This window comes from Phaseolus vulgaris, chromosome 2 (assembly GCF_000499845.2).
Source record: "Phaseolus vulgaris cultivar G19833 chromosome 2, P. vulgaris v2.0, whole genome shotgun sequence".
NCBI lineage: Eukaryota > Viridiplantae > Streptophyta > Magnoliopsida > Fabales > Fabaceae > Phaseolus > Phaseolus vulgaris.
The window spans coordinates 21,987,711-22,013,193 of NC_023758.2; the positions used below are offsets into that span (position 1 = coordinate 21,987,711).

Consider the following 25,483-nt stretch of genomic DNA (forward strand, 5'->3'; position numbering starts at 1 on the left):
AAAACCCTTTTAAACTATTCACACCCCCCCTCTAGTTTAAAGCCATCTTTTCTAACAGCAAGGACAGTTGGGATCTGAAGGAAGCGAGGCCCCAGCCTTGCAACAAATCATGCAGGCAGGTAAAATTGATCCTGCTAATTACCGTGACATAAATGATCATTATCATTTAAATTTGTTGAGATTCCTGAAAATAACAAACATAATTGTTATTTGTTATTATGAAAAACACAAATGATTTATCATTTAAGACTGTTGTGATATCATTGTGAAGATAAAAGATATAATTGTTGTTATTTAAATATATTATCATATTATTATGAAAATCACATATATATGTAAATTTGTTATCATGTTATTCTAAAGATAACATAAATGATTAATTATTATCTTTAAGACTGTTGTGATATTATTATGAAAATGAAAGATATAATTGTTATTGTTTAAATTTGTTATCATATTATTATGAAAGTAACATATATGTATATATATATATATATATATGTATGTATGTAAATTTGTTATCATGTTATTTTGAAGATAACATAAATGATTAATTATTATCTTTAAGACTGTTGTGATATTATTCTGAAAAGGAAAGATATAATTGTTATTATTTAAATTTTTTTTCATATTATTATGAAAATAGCATATATATGTAAATCTATTATCAAGTTATTTTGAAGATAACATAAATGATTAATTATTATCTTTAAGACGGTTGTGATATTATTCTGAAGATGAAGGCTATAATTGTTATGTTATCATATTATTATGAAAATAACATATATATGTAAATTTATTCTGAAGATAACATAAATGATTAAGCATCATGATCTTTAAGTCTGTTATGATATTATTCTAAAGATAAATGATATAATTGTTATTATTTAAATATTTTTATCATATTAGTTTGAATTCGAGTATAGGCGCCCTGTGAAGATGAATTTGTTGTTGAATTGTTTGCTTTAGCCCATGGAAAGACGATGATGGATATCCAATAGGAGAGGATTTTATTGATGAAGGAAGCGGATTTTCACCTACACATTTGAAGTTCTTCCTTCTAGTCTTCTCACAAATTAAAAGAAGTCAAAGAGAAGATCAAGCCTAAAGATAAAGAAGTCTACAAACTCTCAAATAATAGGCTTCATTTTGAATATCTCTCTTTAGTAGAAAATATATAGAATAGTCTTTAGGAAGGTTCTTAGAGGGAAACATAAGAAACCTCTTTTGTAAAAGCATCTTTAGTTTTTAGTTTAGAAATAGTAGAAGCTTAGGGGGGTGTGAACTTAGTAAGGGGTGTTAGGGGGAGTGTAGATATGAGTTAGGAGGTGCCAAACTAGGAAGGAAAGTCACACTTCCTTCATGCACTAGTTGGCGCCGAATTTGAATGTCATTTAGGGGCACATTTTCATTTGGTTAACTTTGCATTTCAGCACCTTATAGGCTATAAATATAGGTGTTGCCCTTGTACAAATCAGATTTGGAAATTGTAGTAAGAAAACTCTACTTAATTTGAGAGAGAAATTGGAAGAGCTTTGGTGCCTTCATCAAGTCTTATCTTGGGTGTCTATGGTGAACCTCAAGTGGCGGCAGCTCACTAATCTTGGAGTATCCACACTCTAAGTGGCGTGAACACTCACCTCTCCTTCCATCTCCATAAGTTTTCTTTTCTCAAGCTTTGTTTCCTTTTCATGTTCTTCATTTCAGCTTACTTGTTCTTCAAATTCTGTTCGGTCCTTTGGCTGTAGTTTAAATTTTGTTCGGTAGTTTCTGTTTTTGGCTGAATTCAATTGTTAATTCTTCAATTCTTGTTGTTTGATTCTATTTGACAATACATGGAATTCCATGTGAGCTTTGGTTCGGTGCAAAGTCTTGGTGAGTTCTTGAATTAGAACATTGATCCAATTCTAATTAAAGTGCCAATTCATGACCAACTCAAGTTGTTCCTAAGAATGTCAAAGAATCTTGTGTTCTTGCTATTGCATTCACATCAGACGACCTAGATCGGAATGAATAGAGTCATCCGAGTATACGCGCACTGTGAAGATGAATTTGTTGTGGAATTGTTTGTTTTAGCCTATGGTAAGACAACCTAAATCGGAATGAATAAAGTCATCCGAGTATAGGCGCCCTGTGAAGATGAATTTGTTATTGAATTGTTTGTGTTTAGCACATTGTAAGACGACCTAGATCGGAATGAATAGAGTCATTCGAGTATAGGTGCCCTGTGAAGATGAATCTATCTGATGAAGTACATGGTAAGACGACTTAGCTCGATGTAAGCATGACTACCCAAGTATAAGCGCCCTATGATATGAGTTTATTTTTGTTGGTGAATTACTTGATGTGAGGCATGGTAAAATGTAACTCGGGTAGCCGAGTAGGCGCACTGCATTGACAAGCAATAAGACACGGTAAGACATAACTCGGTCATCCGAGTAGGTGCACTGCATTGACAAGCAATAAGGCATGGTAAAACGTAACTTAGTCAACCAAGTAGGCGCAATGCATTGGCAAGCAATAAGGCATGGTAAGACGTAACTCGGTTAGCTGAGTAGGCGCACTGCATCGGTAAACAATAAGGCATGGTAAGATGTCCTATTCTAGAGTGAATAGAGTCATCTGGGCATAGACGCTCTATGGAGGTAAGGTTATTGGAGTTCGTACATGATAAGACGATCTAGATCGAAATGAATAGAGTCTTCCGAGTATAGACGCCCTGTGAAGATGAGTTATTCAATTTGGTACGTTTTAAGACGATCTAGCTTTGAATGAATAAAGTCATTCGAGTATAGACACTTTGAGAAAATGAGACTACTTGGTACGATATATGATGAAGATGATCAAGCTTGAGTAGGTGCAACTACTTGAATGGGCACCCTATGAAGTTAGGCTTTGAGAAATCGATGCAGTAATCAATTGAAGTAGAGAGTTGTTTTAACTACGAAGGCGTCGCTACTTGAGGGTAGACGTCCAGTCAAGAGATGTAAGTAAACTCCTCACCTACTCTATATGTGGAAGTGTCATGTCATTTACCAACGCTGGTAAGACTTTTCGCCTAGACAAGCTCGGCTCGAGCCTGGGGGCTTGTGTACTGGACAGGAGTGCTCGACTTTGGGCCCAAAAGGCGGGTCATGGGCTTGGCCCAATTTCATTGGTAAGCCCGGTGGATAATAATTAAAATATAGAAAATAATGAGTTTGATCATATATTAATATAAAGTTGTTAGTTAAATATATATGTCGATATATATTAAGTTGTTATAATAGAATATATGGGAATATATGCACAAAGTTGTTAGTTAAATATATGCATAAATTTGTTGATTGAATATATAAAGTTGTTAAATAAGTAGAGAGCACCCGAGAATAAAGGTGCACGAGATTCTCTTATGTTGTTAGCACCGTGAGTAAAGGTGTCCGTGGATAGAATATTTTCTTATTGTTAGCACCCAAACGTGAAAGGTGCATGTGAGCAGGTGGTTTTCTGTTGTAATTTTATGCTTTCAGCAGAGATTATATTCTTGTGAGTGAAAGTTGTTAGAGGAATAACTATAAAAGGGCTTCAGACCCCGATAAAGGTATGTTGTTTATGAGTAGTAGAGACTGAAACTGATTATTATTTTGTATGCTCTCATTGATTGATCGTCAACAAGTAGAGCCTCCTCTTTCTTAGTGAAGCATTGATCCAGTACACCCAGAGAAGGCAGACTAGAAGCGGAGCTTGCTCAACCAGTCAACTCGAGGTCAACCGGTGAAAAATATTAAAAATTTAATCTGCATATTTATTAAATATCATGATAAAAATTTATTTTGCACATTTAAAATTTTGAAAATTTAAAAATCTGAAGTGTTTCGGAAAGACTTTAGGTTTGAAAATTTTAAATTTTAAAAATTAAAAAACTTCAAATTTTTTGAAGTGTTTCAAAAAGGGTTTAGAGTTTCAAAATTTAAAATATTTAAAACTTTATTTTTTTTAAAATTTTAAAATTTTGAAAAAATAAAAAATAACGTAATGTCCATAATAATGAAATAAAATCAAATATTAATATAAAGATAAAATAGGAATTTTTTTTGAAAAAAGCTAAAGAAAAATATTTTTAAAATTTAAAAAAATTGAAAATTGAAAAATTCAAATTTAAAATGTTAAAAATTTAATTTTGAAAATTTAAAAAGTTAAAAAAATTTAAAAATTTAAAAAATTAAAAAATTAAATTTTTTAAAGTGTTTAAAAAGACTTTAGGATTTGAAAATTTAATTTATTTTTTTTTTAAATTTGAAATGATGCAATGTCTAATAATAATAATAAAATAAAATTAAATAGTTATAAAGATAAAATAAAAAAATTAAGAGAAGTTTCCTTAGGTATAGATTATTATTATTATTATTATTATTATTATTATTATTATTATTATTATTATTATTATTATTATTATTATTATTATTATAAAAACAGGTTATGGGTTGGTAAAAATAATAATTTTACATTATCCAATAACAATTTATCGTGTGATAAATTTATTATTTTCTTATAATAATAGTTTCAAAAGTATTGTCAATTCAACTACGACTTATCACTAATTGATACTTTACAGTGTCGAATTTTCTACACAGAAATTCAGTCACATATTTTCTCTAATCTAAAAAAAATTAAAAAATAGATACTAAATATAAAATTTGGGGAAATACATCTGCTTCCACGTGTATGCATTTTGATATATTAAAATTGAAAAAAAATATTGTTCACCGTGCTCGAGGAGGTGCGTAACTGAATCGTAACTGAATTCTCTCTCATTCCCCAAATTACTTGAATGTGTAAAGTCTGAAAACGTGTAAGAATGTAGCACGTACCTCTCTAAGCCTTTCGGAAAGGCTTATATACGTTTGACTTAAGCGCTTCTGCCACGTGGCTGCCTCTGACTCAAGCATCACTGCAGGCAGGCCCTCACGTTATCGTAACTTGAGCTAAGGTTGACTCGAGTGAGTGAGGCTGCCCTTTCGAAGTGCAACTGGCGTGGGATGATCCCTCAGGCGTCAACTCATACGCCCAATATCAGAGAGATCATCCATACTGAGCGTACACTGCCCCCTCACGTCCCATGCATGCCGATCGCCCCTGGAACGAGACTCTACCGAGTCGTATCAGTTCCAGTGGTTCTCTAGCGGTGGGGCGTACTACCGCTTCCCTACACCTTTATGCATGGTCTTTGTGATCCGGACTTCTCTATCTTGATAGCTGGGATGTGGCCTTCAAGCCACCTTTCTGACTCATCTTTCTCTTCGGGTGCCGAGGGTCGAGGACTCCTTGCCTTTCCCCCAAGCCAACACCTCCTCGGTCCTCTTACACGTGAGCTTGACGAGGCTCCTTCCTAACAAACTAAACCCTCCTTATGGGCCCCTCCTTCGGGGGTCCTATGTTTACTTTAGTCAACGGTCAACGGCCGAGACCCGGACGGTACACAAGCCCCCCAGTCTCGAGCTGGCGACTTGCGAAGCGAAGAGACTAAGGCCACACCCGGTCATCCTTCTGGGCCCACGCCCGCTCATCCCGTGGGGCCACACCCGCTTATCTCTCTGAGGCCATGCCCGGTTATCTTACGTGGCACTCCACGATTGGACGTGCACTGTGCACTAAAGCTTTCTCTGCCCATGCTTAAACAACTTACACGTGGCACGATCCAACGGCTGAGCGTTAATGTCGTTTGCGCTTCAAGTTTACGTTAAGACACCCCAAACACGCGCTCCACTTCACTGTTCCATCAAGCAAAACTTCTCTCATAAGCTTTTTCTTCTTCCTCTTGACTCTTTGCACTTCATCTTCCCCAAGCTCAGGACTTTCCTCTGATCAACTATCAAAGCTAACGTTTTGCTTCGATCATTGCTCTTATCATTCGACATTCTGCTCTATTGAACTGCATGGGCCTGTTTAAATCTCTGCATTTCTCATTTTCTCTGCATTTGTCTTTTGTTCCCCTATTTCTTGCGTGGGTAGGGTTTTCTGGGTTTTCCATAGCTTGACACCATAACCCCCCTTGCTGAACCTTTTTCCTTTCTTTTTCTAGCTTCTTCAACCATGGCGCGAACCAAGACTACTGCTAACCCACCACCTCCTCTCGTAAACTACAAAGAGTCCTACTACTCTTGGGCCTCTGATAGGCTTCTTGCAGAGTCCTCAACCCTTACCTCAACTGAAGATTGGAAGGACCATCTTAAAAGCGAACCCGTAGGGAAAGCGTTCGGGAGGGAGGACGATGCCTACATCTCTATTCGCCCATGCGTTCCTGGGGAACCTGTTTGTGTAGACAACCGTTCCAACAACGGGGAACCTTTCTTCTTTTTCTACCAAACCGTCTTCAAGCGCGTAGGGCAACGTCTCCCCTTCAACAGCTTTGAGAAGGAGCTACTCACGGAGTTGAATGTGGCCCCTGCCCAGCTACACCCTAATAGCTGGGCCTTCATTAGGGCCTTCTCCCTTCTCATGGGGTATCTTGACCTCACGCCTTCAGTGGATGTCTTCCTCCACTTCTTTGAAGCAAAAAGCCCTGGGAACAACCTCTGGGTGAGCCTTAGTAGCGTGACTGGGAGAGTGCTCTTCTCCCTCTTCCAACAATCCTATAAAGGATTAAGGGGGAAATTCTTCAGAGTGTGCACTTCTGACCACGACCGCACAGCTCTTGATGGATTCCCTCTACATTGGATGGAGAAGCTCAAGTTCAGCAAAGCTAAAACTTTGGATGAGCTCTCCTTAACTAGCCGCGAAACATGCCAGGTTTTGGCTAGCCTGGGCATGATCTTCAACACTGCTGATATAATCAAGCATGGGTGTGACCCCGCCGCCCTTGCCAAATACTTGGATATAGGTTTCCTTCACCATTTTCTTTCACCCACATAATCTGCATAACTCTCTCCTTCATCTTTAACTGTGCATGCTTTAACTTGCTTTCTTCTGGTGCAGCCACGGTGATGACTGAGGAGAAACGTGTTAGGTTCGTTGGGCTCTTAGCTCGTGGTGGTGCTGCCAGCAAGGCAAGTCCTTCCGCACCCCCTACCTCCACCACCATGCCTTTAGCTGCAACAGCCCCAACGAACCCCACCCCTAGATGCTCCTAACTCCACAGCTCCAATCGAAGCCATCCCTCTGGCCACGGTTAGAGCTGCCTCTCCCCAAGTTCCTTTGGGAGAGAACGAGGGTGTGGTGCACATCGAATCCAACGAAGAAGAAGAATCTGTTGGGGGCCCTACTTTCAAGAGGAGGAAAACCAACAGGGTGGCCACCTCCCACTCTTCTTCTGCTAGACCCTTCACCGGTGCACAAGATGACCTCCCAAGGGCCTCCTCTCCTCCACCTACACTTGCTCTTGAGGGAGCAGTGGGGACTTCCGCAGAGCCCGCTCCTGCAACCGCCCTTGAACTTCCCAGCACTATTCAACACTTCCTAAGGGGTTGGCGACAGGCTCAAGCTGGTAACTTAGTAACTGAGGACGCGCTGATCGAGAGAGTATTCTGCGTGGAGCTATTTTGCTCAAATCCATGACCACCAGGAGCAAACTACTAAGGAAAAACTGGCCATGGCTGACGAGATGGCCAAACTAAAAGAATCACTGGACCAGCACCAAGCCATGATGGTCGAGGTGGCCAAACTGAAGGAAGAGATGGCTCGACTAGGGCAGCATTTCCTTACCAAAGAGATCGCCCTCAAGGAAGAGCTGATGTTGAACGCGAGGCCAACAGAAAACTCCACGAGCAAGGACAAGAGTACGCAACTCTTTTGACCAGGGTGGTGCCTTTGCGGGTGGAGATAGCTGAGCTGAAGGACACCCTCAAGGAGAAAGAAGACAAGATAACCAACCTTGAGGGGCGATCGGTGACCCGCGAAGTACTCCTGGGCAAAGTTGAAGGCGAGTTGGCCACCTGTCAACAAGCACCGAAGGAGAAAACCGAAGCCCTTGCTGCTCAAGTGGCGTGCAAGCACCCTGAGGTGGACATTACTTGCTTCACCCCGGACAACTATGTGGCTGATGGCAACATAGTGCCTCGTCTCCTTAATCAATCTTAGGCCTTCTGTTTCAATTTTGTAACCTCATGAACATGTTTAACTCTTATGCCAACGTTTAACTTTACCTTTATCAATTTCTTAGTCGCACCTTCTGCTTCACATGGCTATTCTTACCTTTTGACTTGCGTTTTTGCTAACACTGCTTCCATGTCTAGCTTCTAGCTGATACTTAGGACTTCTTGTTCTTTAACTTAAGTAGCACGCCATCCCAATCCCATTTCTTTAACTTGGTTTGAACAAAATGCTAAGGTAGGGAGTGTGCGTGTACCCTTTAACTGTCCTCGCCATTGTCTCTTGCCTTGGTCAAGGAGCTCTTACTTAGGACTTTACTTATAACTTGCAGTCTCGAGGTGTCCAGCCTCCGAGTGTGTAACTTGCCTCGTTATCGCTCGAGGGTGAGGAGGACTTCTCTTGGCCGAAGCCTACTACTTACTCTTGGTGCCCATGCTTGAGGAAATGCCTGCTGAAAAGTAGTATCGTTTCGTCCTCGGTGTGTCTAAACACCAAGGCATCCGGTCCTTATAACTTGCACTTGGATGCCCACGCCCGAGGAGAGGCCTGCCACCATGCAGTGTCTTTCGTCCTCAGTGTGTCTAAACATCAAGGCAATCAACGCACTTGGATGCCCACGCCCGAGGAGAGGCCTGCCACCATGCAACGTCGTTTCGTCCTCGGTGTGTCTAAACATCAAGATGACCTGGGACGTGGTGCTTACCCTTAAGGAGAAGGTGTCCCGAAGGATGGCGCTTACTCCTATCTGGGGTGTATCTGCACCAAGACACCTGGTTCTCCGCTGATTCGAACTTTCCTTCTGCCCTTGGCGCCCACCCCCGAAGGAGGCGCCCTCGCGTCTTCCCTCGGGGTGTCTAAACACCAAGGTGGTGGGTTCGTTTCTTACTGAACCGCGTTATCTTTTCTTAGCGTTTCTTTACATCGTAATAAGAAAACTTAAGACAATGTATGCTCAAACTGGCTTTTACTTGGGTGACCTCATTAAAAAACCCTCGAAAAGGAAAAAGAGTATCCCCTTGAACGGTACACTATATAGAGTTTTTAACTGAAATAAAACTTCAAGTTCGCCGCATTCCAAGTGCGTGGGATAACGCCTCCATCCAACGTCTCAAGCCTGTACCCCCCATTTCCCAAGGCCTCGACTACTCTGAAGGGGTCGGTCCACTTGGGGGACAACTTGTTCTCTAATTGGTACGGGTGAGCTTTCCGCATGACCAGATCAACAACTTGGAACTAACGGGGTTTTATCTTGGAGTTGTACTGGTGCTCCACCCTTCTCTTCACCGCTTCAACCTTTATCCTCGCCTCCTCCCTGACCTCGTCCAACAAGTCCAGATTAACCTTCCTCTCTTCGTTGGACGCCTCGGCCACAAAACCCTGAAAACGTAGCGAGCTTTCCTGAATCTCAACTGGAATCATTGCATCTGACCCGTATACCAGGCTGAAGGGCGTCTCCTTCGTCGAGGACTGAGGTGTGGTATGGTAGGCCCACACAATCCTGGGGACCTCCTCTGCCTAAGTTCCTTTGGCCTTCTCAAGCCTCCTCTTCAATCCTCGAAGCAAGATTCTATTGGCAGACTCCACCTGTCCGTTAGTCTGAGGGTGCTCTACAGACGCGAACACCTGCTTGATGCCTACCTCCGCACATAACTTGCTCACCTGCTGGCTCGCAAACTGAGTACCCTTGTCGGAGACAAGGCGCCTCGGAACGCCGAAGCAACACATGATGTTCTTCCACACAAAGTGTTGTACCTTGTGTGCGGTGATCTGCGCCACCGGCTCTACTTCAACCCACTTCGTGAAGTACTCAATAGCAACTATCAAGTACTTCATCTGCCTTATTGCTAACGGGAAGGGCCCCATAATGTCAATTCCCCACGAGGGCTGTAAATTGACCTCAGCTCTTCTGGGGGTGCCTTGTGCCAGTCGGCATGTAGTTGACACTGCTTGCACCGTTGGGCGTACCTTACGCAGTCTTCTCTCAACGTCGGCCAGTAGTACCCTTCGCGCACCACCTTCGACGCCAGGGATCTACCACCAACGTGACTACCGCAAATCCCTTCGTGGAGCTCAGACATGATCCGGGTGCACTGTTCTCCACTCACGCACATCAAGATTGGGCAAGTGAACCCGTGCCTGAACAACTCTCCATCCACGAGGGTGTATCTCGTGGAATTCCTCTTTATCTTCTTACCCTCCTCGGGCTCCACTGGAAGTATCCCATCAGCCAGGTAACGTTTGTACGCCGTCATCCACGTATCCCCCTTTTCCAGCACGCATACCTGCATGGGGTCTCCTTCTTCCAGTGTGTCCGGATATGCACCTATATTGGGCACCTTCAGCGTCTCCTGAGTTAGCAACCGATGACTCCTCGCCTCTTCTCTTGGCAGGTCGATCTGGAGGACGCCTACCATGTTATCTGCTACGAACGCTCGTGGTGCTTTGAGCATCTCCTGAATAACTGTCCTCTGCCTTCCCCCTTTGCCTGAGCTGGCCAGCTTGGCGAGCAGGTCAACACGAACATTTTGCTCTCTCGGGACATGGACTAGCTCAAACACAGCGAACGCTCTCCTCAGCATTTGCACATAGCTTAAGTACGCGGCCATCTGCGGGTCTTTGGCTTGGTACTCTCCGGTCACCTGACCCCTCACTAACTGAGAATCAATCTTTGCCAACAAACTCCGTGCACCCATCTCCTTGGCCAAGAGCATCCCAGCTATGAGGGCTTCGTACTCAGCTTGGTTGTTGCTTGCCTTGAAGGCGAACCTAAGGGCCTGCTCGATCAACAGCTCGTTCGGCCCCTCCAAGATGACACCAGCTTCACTGCCCTGCTGATTGGAGGAGCCATCAACAGAGAAGACCCACCTAAAGCTGATCTCTTCCTCTGACTGCACATTCCCCGGGGATAGTTCCGCCACAAAGTCCACATAGATCTGACCCTTTATGGGGCCCCGAGGCTCATACTGTACGTCGAACTCAGAGAGCTCTACAGCCCAACGTACCATTCTTCCCGCTACATCCAGTTTCTGCAGCACTTTCCGGATGGGGAGGTCCGTCATCACTACCACTGAGAAGCTTTGGAAGTAATGGCGAAGCCTCCTGGCCAAGAATACCACGACCAAGGCTGCCTTCTCGAGGACCTGATACCTTGCTTCTGGTCCTTGCAACACCTTGCTTACGAAGTAGATAGGCCTTTGCACCTAGTCCTGCTCCTGGACGAGGACTAAGCTGATCACCCGCTATATTACAACAAAGTATAAACGAAGCGGCTCGCCCATATGTGGCCTGCACAACATTGGGGGAGCGACCAAATATTCTTTTAACTTGAGGAACACTGCCTCACACTCCTCGGTCCATACGAACCGGTTGTTCCTTCGTAAGCACTGGAAATAAGGATGACCCTTATCTCCTCTAGCAGATACGAACCTTGACAGGGCCGCCAACTGCCCTGTCAGCTGCTGAACTTCCTTCACCGAGGTTGGGCTCTTCATCGCCAAGATTGTCGCACACTTGTCGGGGTTTGCCTCTATCCCCCACTCGATGAGCAAAAAACCCAGATACTTACCCGCCTCAACCTCGAAGACGCATTTCTCAGGGTTCAACTTGAGGCGGTACTTAGCTATAGTGGCAAACAACTCTTCCAAATCAGCTATATGCCACCCCTTTTCTTGGGAGGTCACCACCATATCGTCTACGTAGGCCTGCACGTTCCTTCCCAACATGGGTGCAAGGACCCTATCCATCAACCTTTGATATGTGGCTCCCGCATTCTTCAGACTGAACGACATCACCTTATAACAATAGTAGGACGTCTCGATCATAAACGCCGTTTTGCACTCGTCACGGGGGTGCATCTTGATCTGGTTATACCCCGAAAAGGCATCCAGAAAACTCAGCATTTTGCAACCTGAGGCGTTGTCCACCAACGCGTCGATGTTGGGCAGGGGATACGAATCCTTGGGGCAGGCCTTTTTGAGGTCAGTGAAGTCAACACACATCCTCCACTTCCCATTGGCCTTCTTAACTAAGACACATTGGCCAACCACTCGGGGTACTGGATCTCCCTAATGTGGCTAGCGTCCAACAACTTCTTGGTCTCTTAGCGCACGACCTGTTGCCTCTCCTCATTGAATTTCCTTCGGCACTGGCGAACAGGCTTCACCTTGGGATCCATGGTCAAGCTGTGGCAATGAAAATCGTGGTCGATACCTGGCATGTCCGAGGCGGACCATGCGAAGGCGTCCAGGTTTCGGGCAATCACCCCGGCCACCTGCTCTTGCTCAACCGCGCCCAACGATTTCCCTAGCTTAAACACCTTTCAACCTATCTGCCGCTCGACCACGTTCTTAGCTGGCCCAAGTCACCTCTCCTGAGTGTTCTTAGCACGCGATACACCATCGCGACCCTTCCTTCCAGATACTGCCTCGGTAGGTGCCTTCTCCACGGGTAACGCCTCCGCAGGCGCCTCTTCCATGGGTACTTCCTCCGAGGGTGTCTCCTCCATGGTTAATGCCTCCGCGGGCGTCTCCTCCGTGGGCGGGTGCTCCAACACCATGAATACGCCCCTCTTTGTCTTAAGGCCATTCTCATAGCACTTCTTTGCTTCCTTCTGATCGGACTTAATCACGATCACTCTGCCACTAAGATCAGGCAGTTTCAGCTTCATATGTCGGGTAGACGCCACCCCCCTCAGTCTGCTCAAAGCTGGCCTTCCCAGCAAAATGTTGTACGCCGAAGTGGCGTTCACAACCAGATACCTTATGTTCTCGGTGCGCGACGCGGTGCCATCTGTGAAAGTTGTCCTCAACTCCAGATAGCCACGCAGCTCCACCTGGTTCCCTGCGAAACCATACAAGCACCATGTGTATGGTCTTAGCAGATCAGGAGACAACTGTAACTTATTGAATGTGGACCAGAACATCACATTCGCCGAGCTGCCCTGCTCCACGAGCACTCAGTACACTCTCCTTCCCGCGGTCACAACCGATATCAACACGGGATCGTTATCGTGGGGGACGACATCGTGGAGATCAACCTTCGTGAATGGAAGGTCGATGTCCAGCGAGTCGTCCTCCCCTGCTCCACCACCGAATTTACTGACCGCACCTACCTCTTGCGCTGAGAGGCAGTGCATCCTCCACCCGAAAATCCACCAGAGATGGTGTGAACCTCCCCATGGATAGGCATCTCATGAGCGTGGTCTTCTACTGGTGCTACCAAGGCTGCGGCTCCGGACGACCCTACCAGGTAATCATTCAAAAATCCGCTCTTCACGAGCTCGTCCAACTGATGGCCCAAAGCCAAGTAGTTGGTGATCTGATGCCCGAACGCCTGATGGAATTCACACCACGCGTCCTTGTGTGGTCCCAACACCTTGTCTGTCTTCGTGGGGATCCTCTGCCTATCTGCTATGTTGGGCACAACAATGAGGTCCTTCAGCTCCACCACAAAGTTGTGCCTAACTTGCCTGTTCTCCCCTGAGCGTCCCCTGGTTTGAGGCTTCCTCAGCTCATAGGGGCGCTTCCTATCCTGGCCTCTCTTCCCCGTCGCAGCCTAATTCAACCGCGTGGGCTGTGCGCGCGACGGTGCTCTAGGGCGTGCGGGTGCAACACTCGCACGTTTGTCGCATACCTCTCCCTCTGTTGCGATGTGCTCCACCACGCGACGCCTGATTTCTACGACAGTTCTGGGGCGGTTTTTGATGAGCGACTCGCAGAATAGCCAGGAGCAGATTCCCTTCCTGAACGCATACACGATCATCGGCTCCTCAGTGGTGCCAACCTTCATCACCTGTGCCCCAAAACGGTTGATGTATTCCTTCAACGTCTTCCCCTGGTACTGCTTCACGTCGAAGAGATCATACGACACCGGTGGGGGAGCCCGTTTCGCGATATACTGTTCCCTAAACAGTTGTGATAGTTGTGCAAATGATGTCACGTGGCCATCTGGAAGGCTGATTAACCAGTCCATTGCCATTCCTGCCAGCGTGCTCATGAATAACTTGCACCTCACGGCGTCAGAACCGTCGACAAGCATCATTTGTGTGTGGAACGCAGTGAGGTGCGCCTCTGGATCTTCCATCCCAGTGAATGTGACTTTCGGGCCTACGAACGTGGGTGGAATCACTGCTTCCATGATGGATTGCGAGAAGGGCATAGGGAACTCCCTAGGAGGTGTGAAGCACTCGCGATCCTCTGCTTCGCGATTCCCAGGGTGGTTGCGAATCCCGCGGCACAACTCTTTGTTCACATGATACAACTCCTCGTTTCTTGCCTGCGACGCCATAAGATCCAGCTGAATGCGTTCTTGCTCCGCCCTCGATGCCGCCATCGCCTCTTGAAGGCCTTGCATCACCTCCATAACCTGCTGCAAGGTCATGCCATCACTCTCTGCGCGTGTTGTTGAACTTTGCCTAGTAGTCCTCATTCTTCACTGTTTCTTGAAGGATCTTGAACTGTTTCTGCAAATCTTCGAACTTTCTTCGGTGAAACAGAGCGAATCTTGAGGATTCCTGATGAATCTTTTAAGAATCTTGGAAAACCTCGACGAACTTCGCTGTTGCTACTGAAACTCGAAACTCTTGCGGTGGGACTATTGTTTTAGATCAGGCCCCACGGTGGGCGCCAAATGTTCTTGCCAGTTGACTCGGTTGCCTTCGTGCGTAGCTACGAACTGCGTATCAAGGACTCCTTTGTCTTTGTACCAATCTTCACCCTTTGCCGCCGTGAATACCTGAAACAGAGAGACAAATGGGCGCCCTCGCGGCCGTTTGCACTCCGACGCTCAAGTTAGTACTGGCAGAAAACACCGTGCACCTCCGTAACAGAACACCATAAACACCGTGCTCGAGGAGGCGCGTAACTGAATCGTAACTGAATTCTCTCTCGTTCCCCAAATTACTTGAATGTGTAAAGTTTGAAAACGTGTAAGAATGTAGCACGTCCCTCTCTAAGCCTTTCAGAAAGGCTTATATACCTTTGACTTAAGCGCTTCTGCCACGTGGCTGCCTCTGACTCAAGCATCACTACAGGCAGGCCCTCACGTCATCATAACCTGAGCTAAGGTTGACTCGAGTGAGTGAGGTTGCCCTTTCAAAGTGCAACTGGCGCGGGATGATCCCTCAGGCGTCAACTCATGTGCCCAATATCAAAGAGATCATACATACTGAGCGTACACTGCCCCCTCACGTCCCATGCATGTCGATCGCCCCTGGAACGAGACTCTACCGAGTCGTATCGGTTCCAGTGGTTCTCTAGCGGTGGGGCGTACTGTCGCTTCCCTACATCTTTATGCATGGTCTTTGTGATCTGGGCTTCTCTATCTTGATAGCTGGGATGTGGCCTTCAAGCCACCTTTCTGACTCATCTTTCTCTTCGGATGCCGAGGGCCGAGGACTCTCGCCTTTTCCCCAAGCCGACACCTCCTCGGTCCTCTTACACGTGAACTTGACAAGGCTCCTTCCTAAAAAACTGAACCCTCCTTGTGGGCCCCTCCTTCGAGGGTCCTATGTTTACTTTGGTCAACGGTCAAGACCCGGACGGTACAAATACTAACATATAAGTATATATAATAAAATATATCATACTTAAATTAAAAAAACTAAAAAATATAATTAAAAATTTAATATTATTACTTGTTAAATAATTCATTTTTTGAGATATTAAAGTCTTTTTATTTAATTTAAATGAGACAAATGTTTGGTAAAAGAAAAATTTTAATTTTTCAAAAAATGAAAACTAAAAAAATCTCATAGTTGCTATACTTAAGAAAATAACATTTTCAAAAACTAACCTTTTTGAATTTTTTATGTTATGATTCCAAAAAGAAATATTTATATAAAGCATATGAAAATTTATTTTTTCTCAAAATAAAATAAAAATTTAAATAATAAAAATCATATGTTATTATTAATAATATATTTTATCAATTCAATTATTTACTTATAAAATTTATGATTTATGAGATTCATAATTTTTAATACCTAGTGTTTCTTTAAAATAATTCAAAAATTTAAAACATTCATCATGAAAGTTATAAATTTGTGAAATAGTTATATTATTCATATAATAAAATTTAATAGTATTTTTTATTAATCATTTACATCCTTATTTCTTTCTTGTTAGAATATTAATATGCATTCTTTAGTAGTTTTTTCTAAATTATTGCAAGAATTCCACAAAGTTTGACTTCGTAACCTAATTAATAAAGTACATACACATAATAATATACAATGATTATATGCAATATAAAAAAATACAATCATCAAAAGAATCATAGAACTTATAAAAACAAAAGAAGTATTAAAACATAAGATGTTACAATTTTCACAATTATTTATTCAAGAGGTTTTGTGTGCATTCATTTGTATATGACAACCCTTTTGTAGGGTTTACATTCTCTGTGAGCATCACCACAAACTCCTCTTGGATAAATATAAGTTATATATGATCAATTCTACTCCAAGAAAATTTAACCAACCATATTTTAGGGTGTTCCTTGTTTCAACTATCTCATCAAGAAGGTAAAACCCTATAAAAGGGCTATCAAACGCTTTTGCATGAACTTTCGCAAGTATGCCCGACATAGACCTTAACATCTTGTGTCATAGACTTACAATAGACGAGAAAGTCAGGACTATAATACAGAGGAGAAGAAAGTTCAATGAAGAGAGACGTCTGGTCATCAGAGAAGAAAACTAGAAACCCTTGAGAGTTGGTCACATAAGGGAAATCGAGTACCGTGAGTGACTAGCAAATGTGGTGTTGGTAAAGAATTTCAATGGATAGTGGAGAATGTGGGTTGATTTTACAAACCAAAAATAAAAGTTTGTCCCAAAGATTCATACTCGCTGCCCAACATTGATTCCTTGGTGGACAGCGCTTCAAGTTGCCGACTTCTGAGCTTTTTAGACGCGTTCTCAAGGTACAACCAGATTCCCATGCACCCTCGTGACGAGAGCAAGACCGCATTTATGACAAAGCTCTCCATCTACTGCTATAATGTCATGGCCTTTGAACTGAAGAACGTCGGTGCCATCTATCAGAGGTTGATGGTCAGGATTGTCGCCCCCAGGATTGGACAAAATGTGCAAGCATACGTGGACGACATGGTCATCACCTCAGAAGAAAAGGATCAACACGTCGCTGATTTGGAAGAGCTATTTACTACAATAGCTAAGTACAATATAAAATTCAACCCAGAAAAATGTGCATTTGGGGTAGAGGCAGGGAAGTTCCTAGGATTCCTGCTCACTGAACAGGGGATAGAAGCGAACCCGGACAAGTGTGCAACCATCATAAGAATAAGGAGCCCTGCCACTGTGAAGGAAGTGCAGCAGTTGATTGGGAGGATGGTCGCCCTGTCCCGATTCCTATCAGTAGGAGGAGATAAGGGGTACTCTTACTTCCAGTGTTTATAAAAGAGCAACTGCTTCACATGGACTCGCAAATGCAAAGAGAAGTTTCTCAAGTTGAAGGAGTACTTGGCCAACCCACATGTCCTTTGTAAGCCGCTACCAGGTACTCCCATTTGCCTCTATTTTGCAGTCACAGATCGAGCAATCAGCTTGGTCATTGTGCAAGAGCAGGATCAAGCTCAGAGACCAATATACTTCGTGAGCAAGGTGCTGCAGGGGCCAAAGGTTCGATCTTCCAATCCGCAAGGTCCTCCATAAGCCTAATGTAGCAGGTCGGATGGTACACTAAACAGTCGAGCTATCAAAGTTTGACGTGCAATACGAACCCAGGGGGCCATCAAGGGCCATGTATATGTTGAATCCGTGGTCGAGCTATCCTCTGAAGCCACCCAGGTGGACGGTGGAGACTTTCAGTGGGTCCTTTCCGTAGATGGATCATCTAATAAGCAAGGTAGCGATGCTGACATCATTCTAGAGGGACTTAATGGGTTGTTGATTGAGCAGGCCCTTAGATTCTCTTTCAAGGTCAGCAATAACCAGGTTGAGTTCGAAGCGCTGATAGTTGGGATGCTGATGGAGATCAAGCTCAAGTAGACATGGAGGCCAATCATCAAGAGCAAGAAGAGGTTGAGGCTCAAATGGAGGACGCTCATGGATTTAATAGCCCACCTCAAAGGCTTACAAGGAGCATGTTCAAGACTTTAGGAGCTAATGGACGTTTGTATTCTCTTTTTGTAATTTCTTTGTTTGAAGGTGCTTAGAGGGAAACATAAGAAACCTCTTTTGTAAAAGCATCTTTAGGTCTTTAGTTTAGGAAACTTAGGGGTGTGTGCGTTTAGTAGAGAGGTGTAGACGTAATAGGGAGGTGCCAAACTAAGAGAGGAAGTCACACCTTCCTCATGCTATAGTTGGCGCCAACTTTCATGTCATTTGGGGGGGAATTTGCATTTGTTTTAGCTTTACATTTCAGCACCTCTTAGCCTATAAATTAAGGTGCTTCCTTTTTATTTTTCAGATTGGAAATTAGTATTAGTGAAACTCTACTCAATTTGAGAGAGAATCGGAGAGCTTTGTGCCTTCCTCATTTAGTCTTATCTTGAGTGTTCTTGGTTACCTCAAGTGGCGGCATAGCACACTCATCTTGGAGTCTTCATCCTCTAAGTGGCGTGATCATCCAACCAATCCATCCATCTTCATGAGCATTCTCTTCTCCTTCCTTCCTTCTCCTTTTATGTTCATGTCTTAGCTTGTGTTCTTTGCATTTTCAGTTCGGTATTCTAGTTTCCTTTGCTGTTTTGCTTCGGTTCCTTTTACATTTGTTGTTCCTCTTTGCTTCTTCTTCATTTCTAGTTGTTGTTTTGATTCAATTGACAATACATGGATCTTCCATGTGAGTTTGGGTTTTGGTATTAGTCTTGGCGAGTTCTTGAACATAGAACCTTGATCCAATTCTATCAAAAAGTGCCTATCTCATATCCAACACAAGTTGATTCCTAAGAATGTCAAGAATCATTCATATTGTGCTATTGGAATCACATCATGTGGTATCTAGAGTTTAGGTGTGTTCTTGTTTAATTTTTGAGTTGTGTTGCACTTTAATTCAAGAGCTCTATAATTCTTGTTGTTTACATTTCTGTTTTTAGGCTTATTTTGAGTTTTCTTGCTGTTTTCTTAATTGTGCCTATCATATGTTTGTGTATTTTCCTTTTTGAATCCATACAAGTTTTGTCATAGTCATGTTTTTCCAAGAATGTCATCACTTCTTGTAGTACTTTTATTGAATTTTTTGTTTCTTGCTTTGGTCTAATACAGTTTTCTGAGTTTGATAATTGATCATTTGTGCATTTTCTGTTTTAGATTGAGTTCATACTTGTATTTGAGATCTATACAAGTTCCTATACATCATTTTCCATTATGTATTTGCTAGTTCTTAATACTGTTTTTCATTCCTGTTAGGATTCCTCTGTTTTTCTGAAAACGTGCTTACTGTTTCGATTTATTGCAATTGATTTACTCACTGGAAATTTCTGAAATTCTGGATTTGTGTTCTTTAAAGTGTTATAAAAGAGTAGAAAAAAGAAGTACTCAAAAATTCAAAGTACACAAAAAATGATAAATACAATACAAAAAGTGTACAATTCTGCCAAAAAAATACAGTAATCTGGCAGCGATTTTGAAAAATTTATCTCAATTAATTGGCCTACTGTTTTTGAGTAATTCCAGTGCCATTTTTGGTCTAAGATCTTAAAGTTTCTGTGGTTAAAATTTCATAATCCAGTTCGCTTTATATCGTTCTAGTTAAATCAGTGAACATCAAGCACAGTTTGCATAAAAAAATATTTTCCAGTAGCTCTGTTTTTGTTTTCTTTATCTACTCTAGTGCTTTTCTTTAGGTATCTTTTGTGTGCCTTCTTTTGAATTGAGTTCCTTATTTTCTTGCTTGTATTTTATTCATTATTCTTTGAGTTTGTCATACATCTAGTATTCCCTTTGTTATAGCCTTTTATTGCTTATACCTTTTCTTGTTTGTCTTTATTGCTTCATTGGTTTTGTTGTGATTGGCTTTGAGATTGGTGTGCCTTGCTTTGACATCTTTCATTTGAGGATTCCTAAGGCCTCAAGATCAGCTTGGTGCAGGGACATTATTTCTGAGAGTGACTTTTTCAGGCCAATTTCACTTCGACAATCTGGTTGCCAAATTAATTTTTGCTAACTTTGTTTCTTAACTTGTTTGCTTTTTTTTTGTGTTTGCTGTTTTTTTTTTTGTGTTTGCTGTTTTCATTTGCAAATGGATGCCTATTCAAGTGGTGAATCTTACAAGCAGCACTCTTCTTCCAAAGCTTCAGTCCTTGGTGAATTGCATGAAGCTCAACACACCATTCGACGTTTGGAAGAAAAATTACAAAAGATGGAGGTGCAACAAGCTAGGCCATCTCACTCTATCAATGATGGACATCATTCAAATAGACCTTCATCAAGAGGTTCTTCAAATGACTTCGGCCGTGCAGAAGACCATAGGAGAAGGCGAACTCCACCCCAATTCCATGGACATAAATATCACAACCAAGGGGAGAGACATCACCGTGGAGATGGATACTACCAAGATGCAAAGGCTAGACTACCTTCGGTCAAGCTTCCTAGTTTCAATGGCTATAGTGATCCTAATGTGTATTTAGATTGGGAGGCTAAGTGTGAACAAATATTTGAGATCCATGAGATCCAAGATGAGCACAAGCTTAAGCTAGCCACCTTAGAGTTTAGTGATTATGCCATGAAATGGTGGCATGATGTTGTAAAGGACATTATCTATCACAAGGGTCCTCCCGTGGACTCTTGGAACTCTTTAAAGGATCAAATGCGCCTTAGGTTTGTGCCACCACACTTTAGGAAAGACCTCATGTTGAGACTCCAACGGTTTCAACAAGGCACGCTAAGTGTGGATGAATATTACAAAGAATTAGAAACGCTTTTGCTTAAAGTTGAATTAGAAGAAAGTGAGGAAGCTATGATTGCTAGGTTTGTGAGTGGTCTAAGGAAGGATATTCAAGATGTTGTTGAGTTACAAGAGTATTCATCATTGGGTTCTTTAGTTCATCTTGCAATGAAGGTGGAAGCCCAACTTGCTAAGAAAAATTCTTTCAAAAATGCTCCCAATGATGGTTACTACAACAATTCTTGGAGGAACAAAAAGTCTTTTTCTAAATTTCCTTCCAAAGATTCTTCTTTCAAACTAAAGGAATCTAAGCCTTCTACTTCTAGGCCTAAATCCCCAATTAAATCGTCTAGTAAGAAATGCTTTAAGTGTATGGGTTATGGTCACATTGCGGCTAATTGTCCTTCTAAAAGAAATATGTTTGTGCATAATGGCATTGTCATGAGTGAGCATGATTCGGATTCACCTACGCATTCTTCACCTTCTAGGGCGTCTAGTGAGAATGAGAGTGAGAGTCCACTTGAAGGAGATTTGTTAGTTGTGAGAAGACTTCTTCGACAAGTTTCACAACCTTTTGATGAAAGTCAAAGGGAAAATATTTTCCATACAAGATGTCTTATTCAAAACAACATTTGTTCTTTAATAGTGGATGGGGGTAGTTGTGCTAATGTGGCTAGTACAAGAGTAGTAGATAAACTTGGATTGCCTACTATCTCTCATACAAAGCCCTACAAATTGCAATGGCTTAGTGAAGTAGGAGAAATTGTTGTGAATAAACAAGTCGTCATCCATTTCTCTATTGGAAAATACAAAGATGAGGTATTATGTGATGTTGTGCCCATGGAAGCTACACATGTTCTTTTGGGAAGGCCTTGGCAATTTGGTAGAAAACTTTTTCATGATGGCTTTACCAACAAACTTTCTTTTGATTTCCATGGCCACAAGGTTACTTTAAAATCGCTCTCTCCTAGAGAAGTCCATGAGGACCAAATCATAATGAAAAAAAAGAGGGAGAGTGAAAAAGATAAAAAAGATAAGAGTTCTAAGCCTACACTTCTAGTGTCTAGGCATGAGCTTCAAAAGGGAAATAGTGGCTCACCATCCTCTTTTCTTAGCCATCCCTAGAACTCTTAAGTTAGAACCACTTGTTGATAGTCCTCATTGCTTGGAAAAATTGGTAGAAGAGTTTCAAGATGTGTTTCAAGATCCTCCAAAAGGACTTCCACCTTTGAGAGGGATTGAGCACCAAATTGATTTGATACCGGGCTCTTTCTTACCAAATCGTCCAGCCTATAGGATCAATCCAAGTGAAACCAAGGAAATTTGCCAACAAATTGAGGCTTTGATTGAGAAAGGGTGGGTTCAAGATAGCATGAGTCCTTGTGCTATGACTATCATCTTAGTGCCTAAAAAAGATGGCACATGGCGAATGTGTTCGGATTGTAGGGCCATCAATAACATTACAATTAAATATAGGCATCCCATACCTAGGCTTGATGATTTGTTGGATGAATTGCATGGTTCAAAAATCTTTACAAAGATTAATCTTAAAAGCGGCTACAATCAAATCCGTATCAAACTGGGTGATGAATGGAAGACAACTTTTAAGACCAACTTTGGTTTGTATGAGTGGTTAGTTATGCCCTTTGGTTTAACTAATGCACCAAGTACTTTCATGTGCCTCATGCATCATGTTTTAAGACCTTTCATTGGTAAGTTTGTTGTTGTTTACTTTGATGATATTCTCATTTATAGCTTATCTTTGAATGATCATAGGATGCATGTTAGGCAAGTCTTAGAAACCCTTAGGAAGGAACATTTGTATGTTAACCTTGCTAAATGCTTGTTTGCTCTTGATCATATAGAATTCCTAGGGTTTGTTGTGAGTAGCAAAGGGGTCCATGTGGACAAAACAAAGGTGATGGCCATTCAAAATTGGCCTACACCGAAAACTTTGAATGAAGTCTGAAGTTTCCATGGACTTGCTTCTTTCTATAGAAGATTTGTACCAAACTTTGGTACCATTGCTGCACCTCTCAATGATATAGTGAAAAAGGATGTGATTTTTCAATGGGGAGAAGCACAACAAAAAGCTTTTGAGATTTTAAAAGAAAAATTGACTAATGCTCCCATCTTAGCCCTTCCTAGTTTCATTAAAACATTTGAGATTGAGTGTGATGCTTCAAGTATAGACATTGGGGCTGTCCTCCTACAAGAGGGCCACCCCATAGCTTATTTTAGTGAGAAATTGAAGGGAAGTCATCTCAATTATTCCACTTATGATAAAGAATTATATGCACTTGTTAGGGCTTTGTTTACTTGGCAACACTATCTTTTTCCTAAAGAGTTTGTGATACATAGTGATCATGAATCTCTTAAGTATTTGAAAAGCCAAAACAAGCTTAACAAGAGGCATGCTAAGTGGGTGGAATTCATTGAGCAATTTCTTTATGTGATCAAACATAAGCAAGGCAAAGTAAACATTGTGGCGGATGCACTTTCTAGAAGATATGCTTTGCTAAATCTTTTGAGTTCTCAATATCTTGGCTTTGATCACATTAAGGAACTTTATCATGATGACCTTGATTTTTCTCTCATCTATCAAGAGTGTCTTAAGGGAGGACACAAAGATTTTTTTTATACAAGATGACTTTCTTTTTAAAGGAAAACGTCTTTGTGTACCTCAAAGCTCTATTAGATTATCTCTTGTTAGAGAAGCCCATAAGGGGGGTTTAATGGGTCACTTTGGCGTTGCTAAAACTTTGGATGTGTTGCATGAACATTTCTTTTGGCCTCATATGCATAAACATGTTCATAGTTTGTGTGATAAATGCATAGCTAATCGCAAAGCTAAATCTAAGATGCATCCCCATGGTTTATATACTCCTCTTTTTATCCCTTCAATGCCTTGGGTTGACATATCTATGGATTTCATCTTAGGATTACCCAAGACATCAAAGGGAAAGGACTCCATTTTTGTGGTAGTGGATCGTTTTTCAAAGATGGCTCACTTTATTCCTTGCCACAAAGTGGATGATGCATGTCATATTGCAAACCTCTTCTTTCAAGAAGTGGTTCGCTTGCATCGGATCCCTAGATCTATTGTGTCCGATAGAGATCCCAAGTTCTTAAGTCACTTTTGGAAGATCTTGTAGGGCAAGCTTGGAACTAAACTTTTATTTTCTACCACTTGCCACCCACAAATTGATGGTCAAACCGAGGTGGTGAATAGAACTTTGGGACAACTATTGAGATGTTTCATTTCGGGGAATCCTAAAGTGTGGGAGAATTTACTACCCCATGTTGAGTTTGCTTATAATCGTGTAGTAAATTCTACCACCTCTCACTCTCCTTTTGAGGTTGTCTATGGGTTTAACCCCTTAACACCTCTTGATCTTCTTCCTATTCCCATTCTTGATGATGTCTTGTGCAAAGATGGGGATGAAAAGGCTTCTTTTGTGAAAACTTTACATAAAGACATCAAGAGGAGAATTGAGAAGAAGGTTGGCAAGTATGCTGAACTTGCCAATAAAAGGAGAAAATCATTGTTGTTTGAGGAGGGTGATTGGGTTTGGCTTCATTTGAGGAAAGATCGTTTTCCTACACAAAGGAAATCCAAACTAATGCCTCGTGGGGATGGACCCTTCCAAGTCCTAAAGAGGATTAATGACAATGCTTATTAGTTAGATATGCCTGATACATTCCTTGGTAGTCATACTTTTAATATCAGCGATCTAACTCCTTTTTCTGTAGGTCTCCAGAATTCGTGGTCAAATTCTCTCCAACTCGGGGAGTATGATGGAGATCAAGCTCAAGTAGACATGGAGGCCAATCATCAAGAGCAAGAAGAGGTTGAGGCTCAAATGGAGGACGCTCATGGAGTTAATAGCCCACCTCAAAGGCTTACAAGGAGCATGTTCAAGACTTTAGGAGCTAATGGACGTTTGTATTCTCTTTTTGTAATTTCTTTGTTTGAAGGTGCTTAGAGGGAAACATAAGAAACCTCTTTTGTAAAAGCATCTTTAGGTCTTTAGTTTAGGAAACTTAGGGGAGTGTGCGTTTAGTAGAGAGGTGTAGACGTAATAGGGAGGTGCCAAACTAAGAGAGGAAGTCACACCTTCCTAATGCTATAGTTGGCGCCAACTTTCATGTCATTTGGGGGGGAATTTGCATTTGTTTTAGCTTTACATTTCAGCACCTCTTATCCTATAAATTAAGGTGCTTCCTTTTTATTTTTCAGATTGGAAATTAGTATTAGTGAAACTCTACTCAATTTGAGAGAGAATCGGAGAGCTTTGTGCCTTCCTCATTTAGTCTTATCTTGAGTGTTCTTGGTTACCTCAAGTGGCGGCATAGCACACTCATCTTGGAGTCTTCATCCTCTAAGTGGCGTGATCATCCAACCAATCCATCCATCTTCATGAGCTTTTTCTTCTCCTTCCTTCCTTCTCCTTTTATGTTCATGTCTTAGCTTGTGTTCTTTGCATTTTCAGTTCGGTATTCTAGTTTCCTTTGCTGTTTTGCTTCGGTTCCTTTTACATTTGTTGTTCCTCTTTGCTTCTTCTTCA

At 42.2% G+C, this 25,483-nt stretch overlaps 1 protein-coding gene across 1 annotated transcript; it reads right to left on the reverse strand.

The window, feature by feature from the left end:
- Positions 1 to 9,911: 9,911 nt before the first annotated feature.
- Positions 9,912 to 11,126, reverse strand: LOC137809195 (uncharacterized). The gene has a single exon (XM_068610333.1). It carries the CDS (start codon positions 11,124 to 11,126, stop codon positions 9,912 to 9,914), a length of 1,215 nt encoding a protein of 404 aa, XP_068466434.1.
- Positions 11,127 to 25,483: the final 14,357 nt, after the last annotated feature.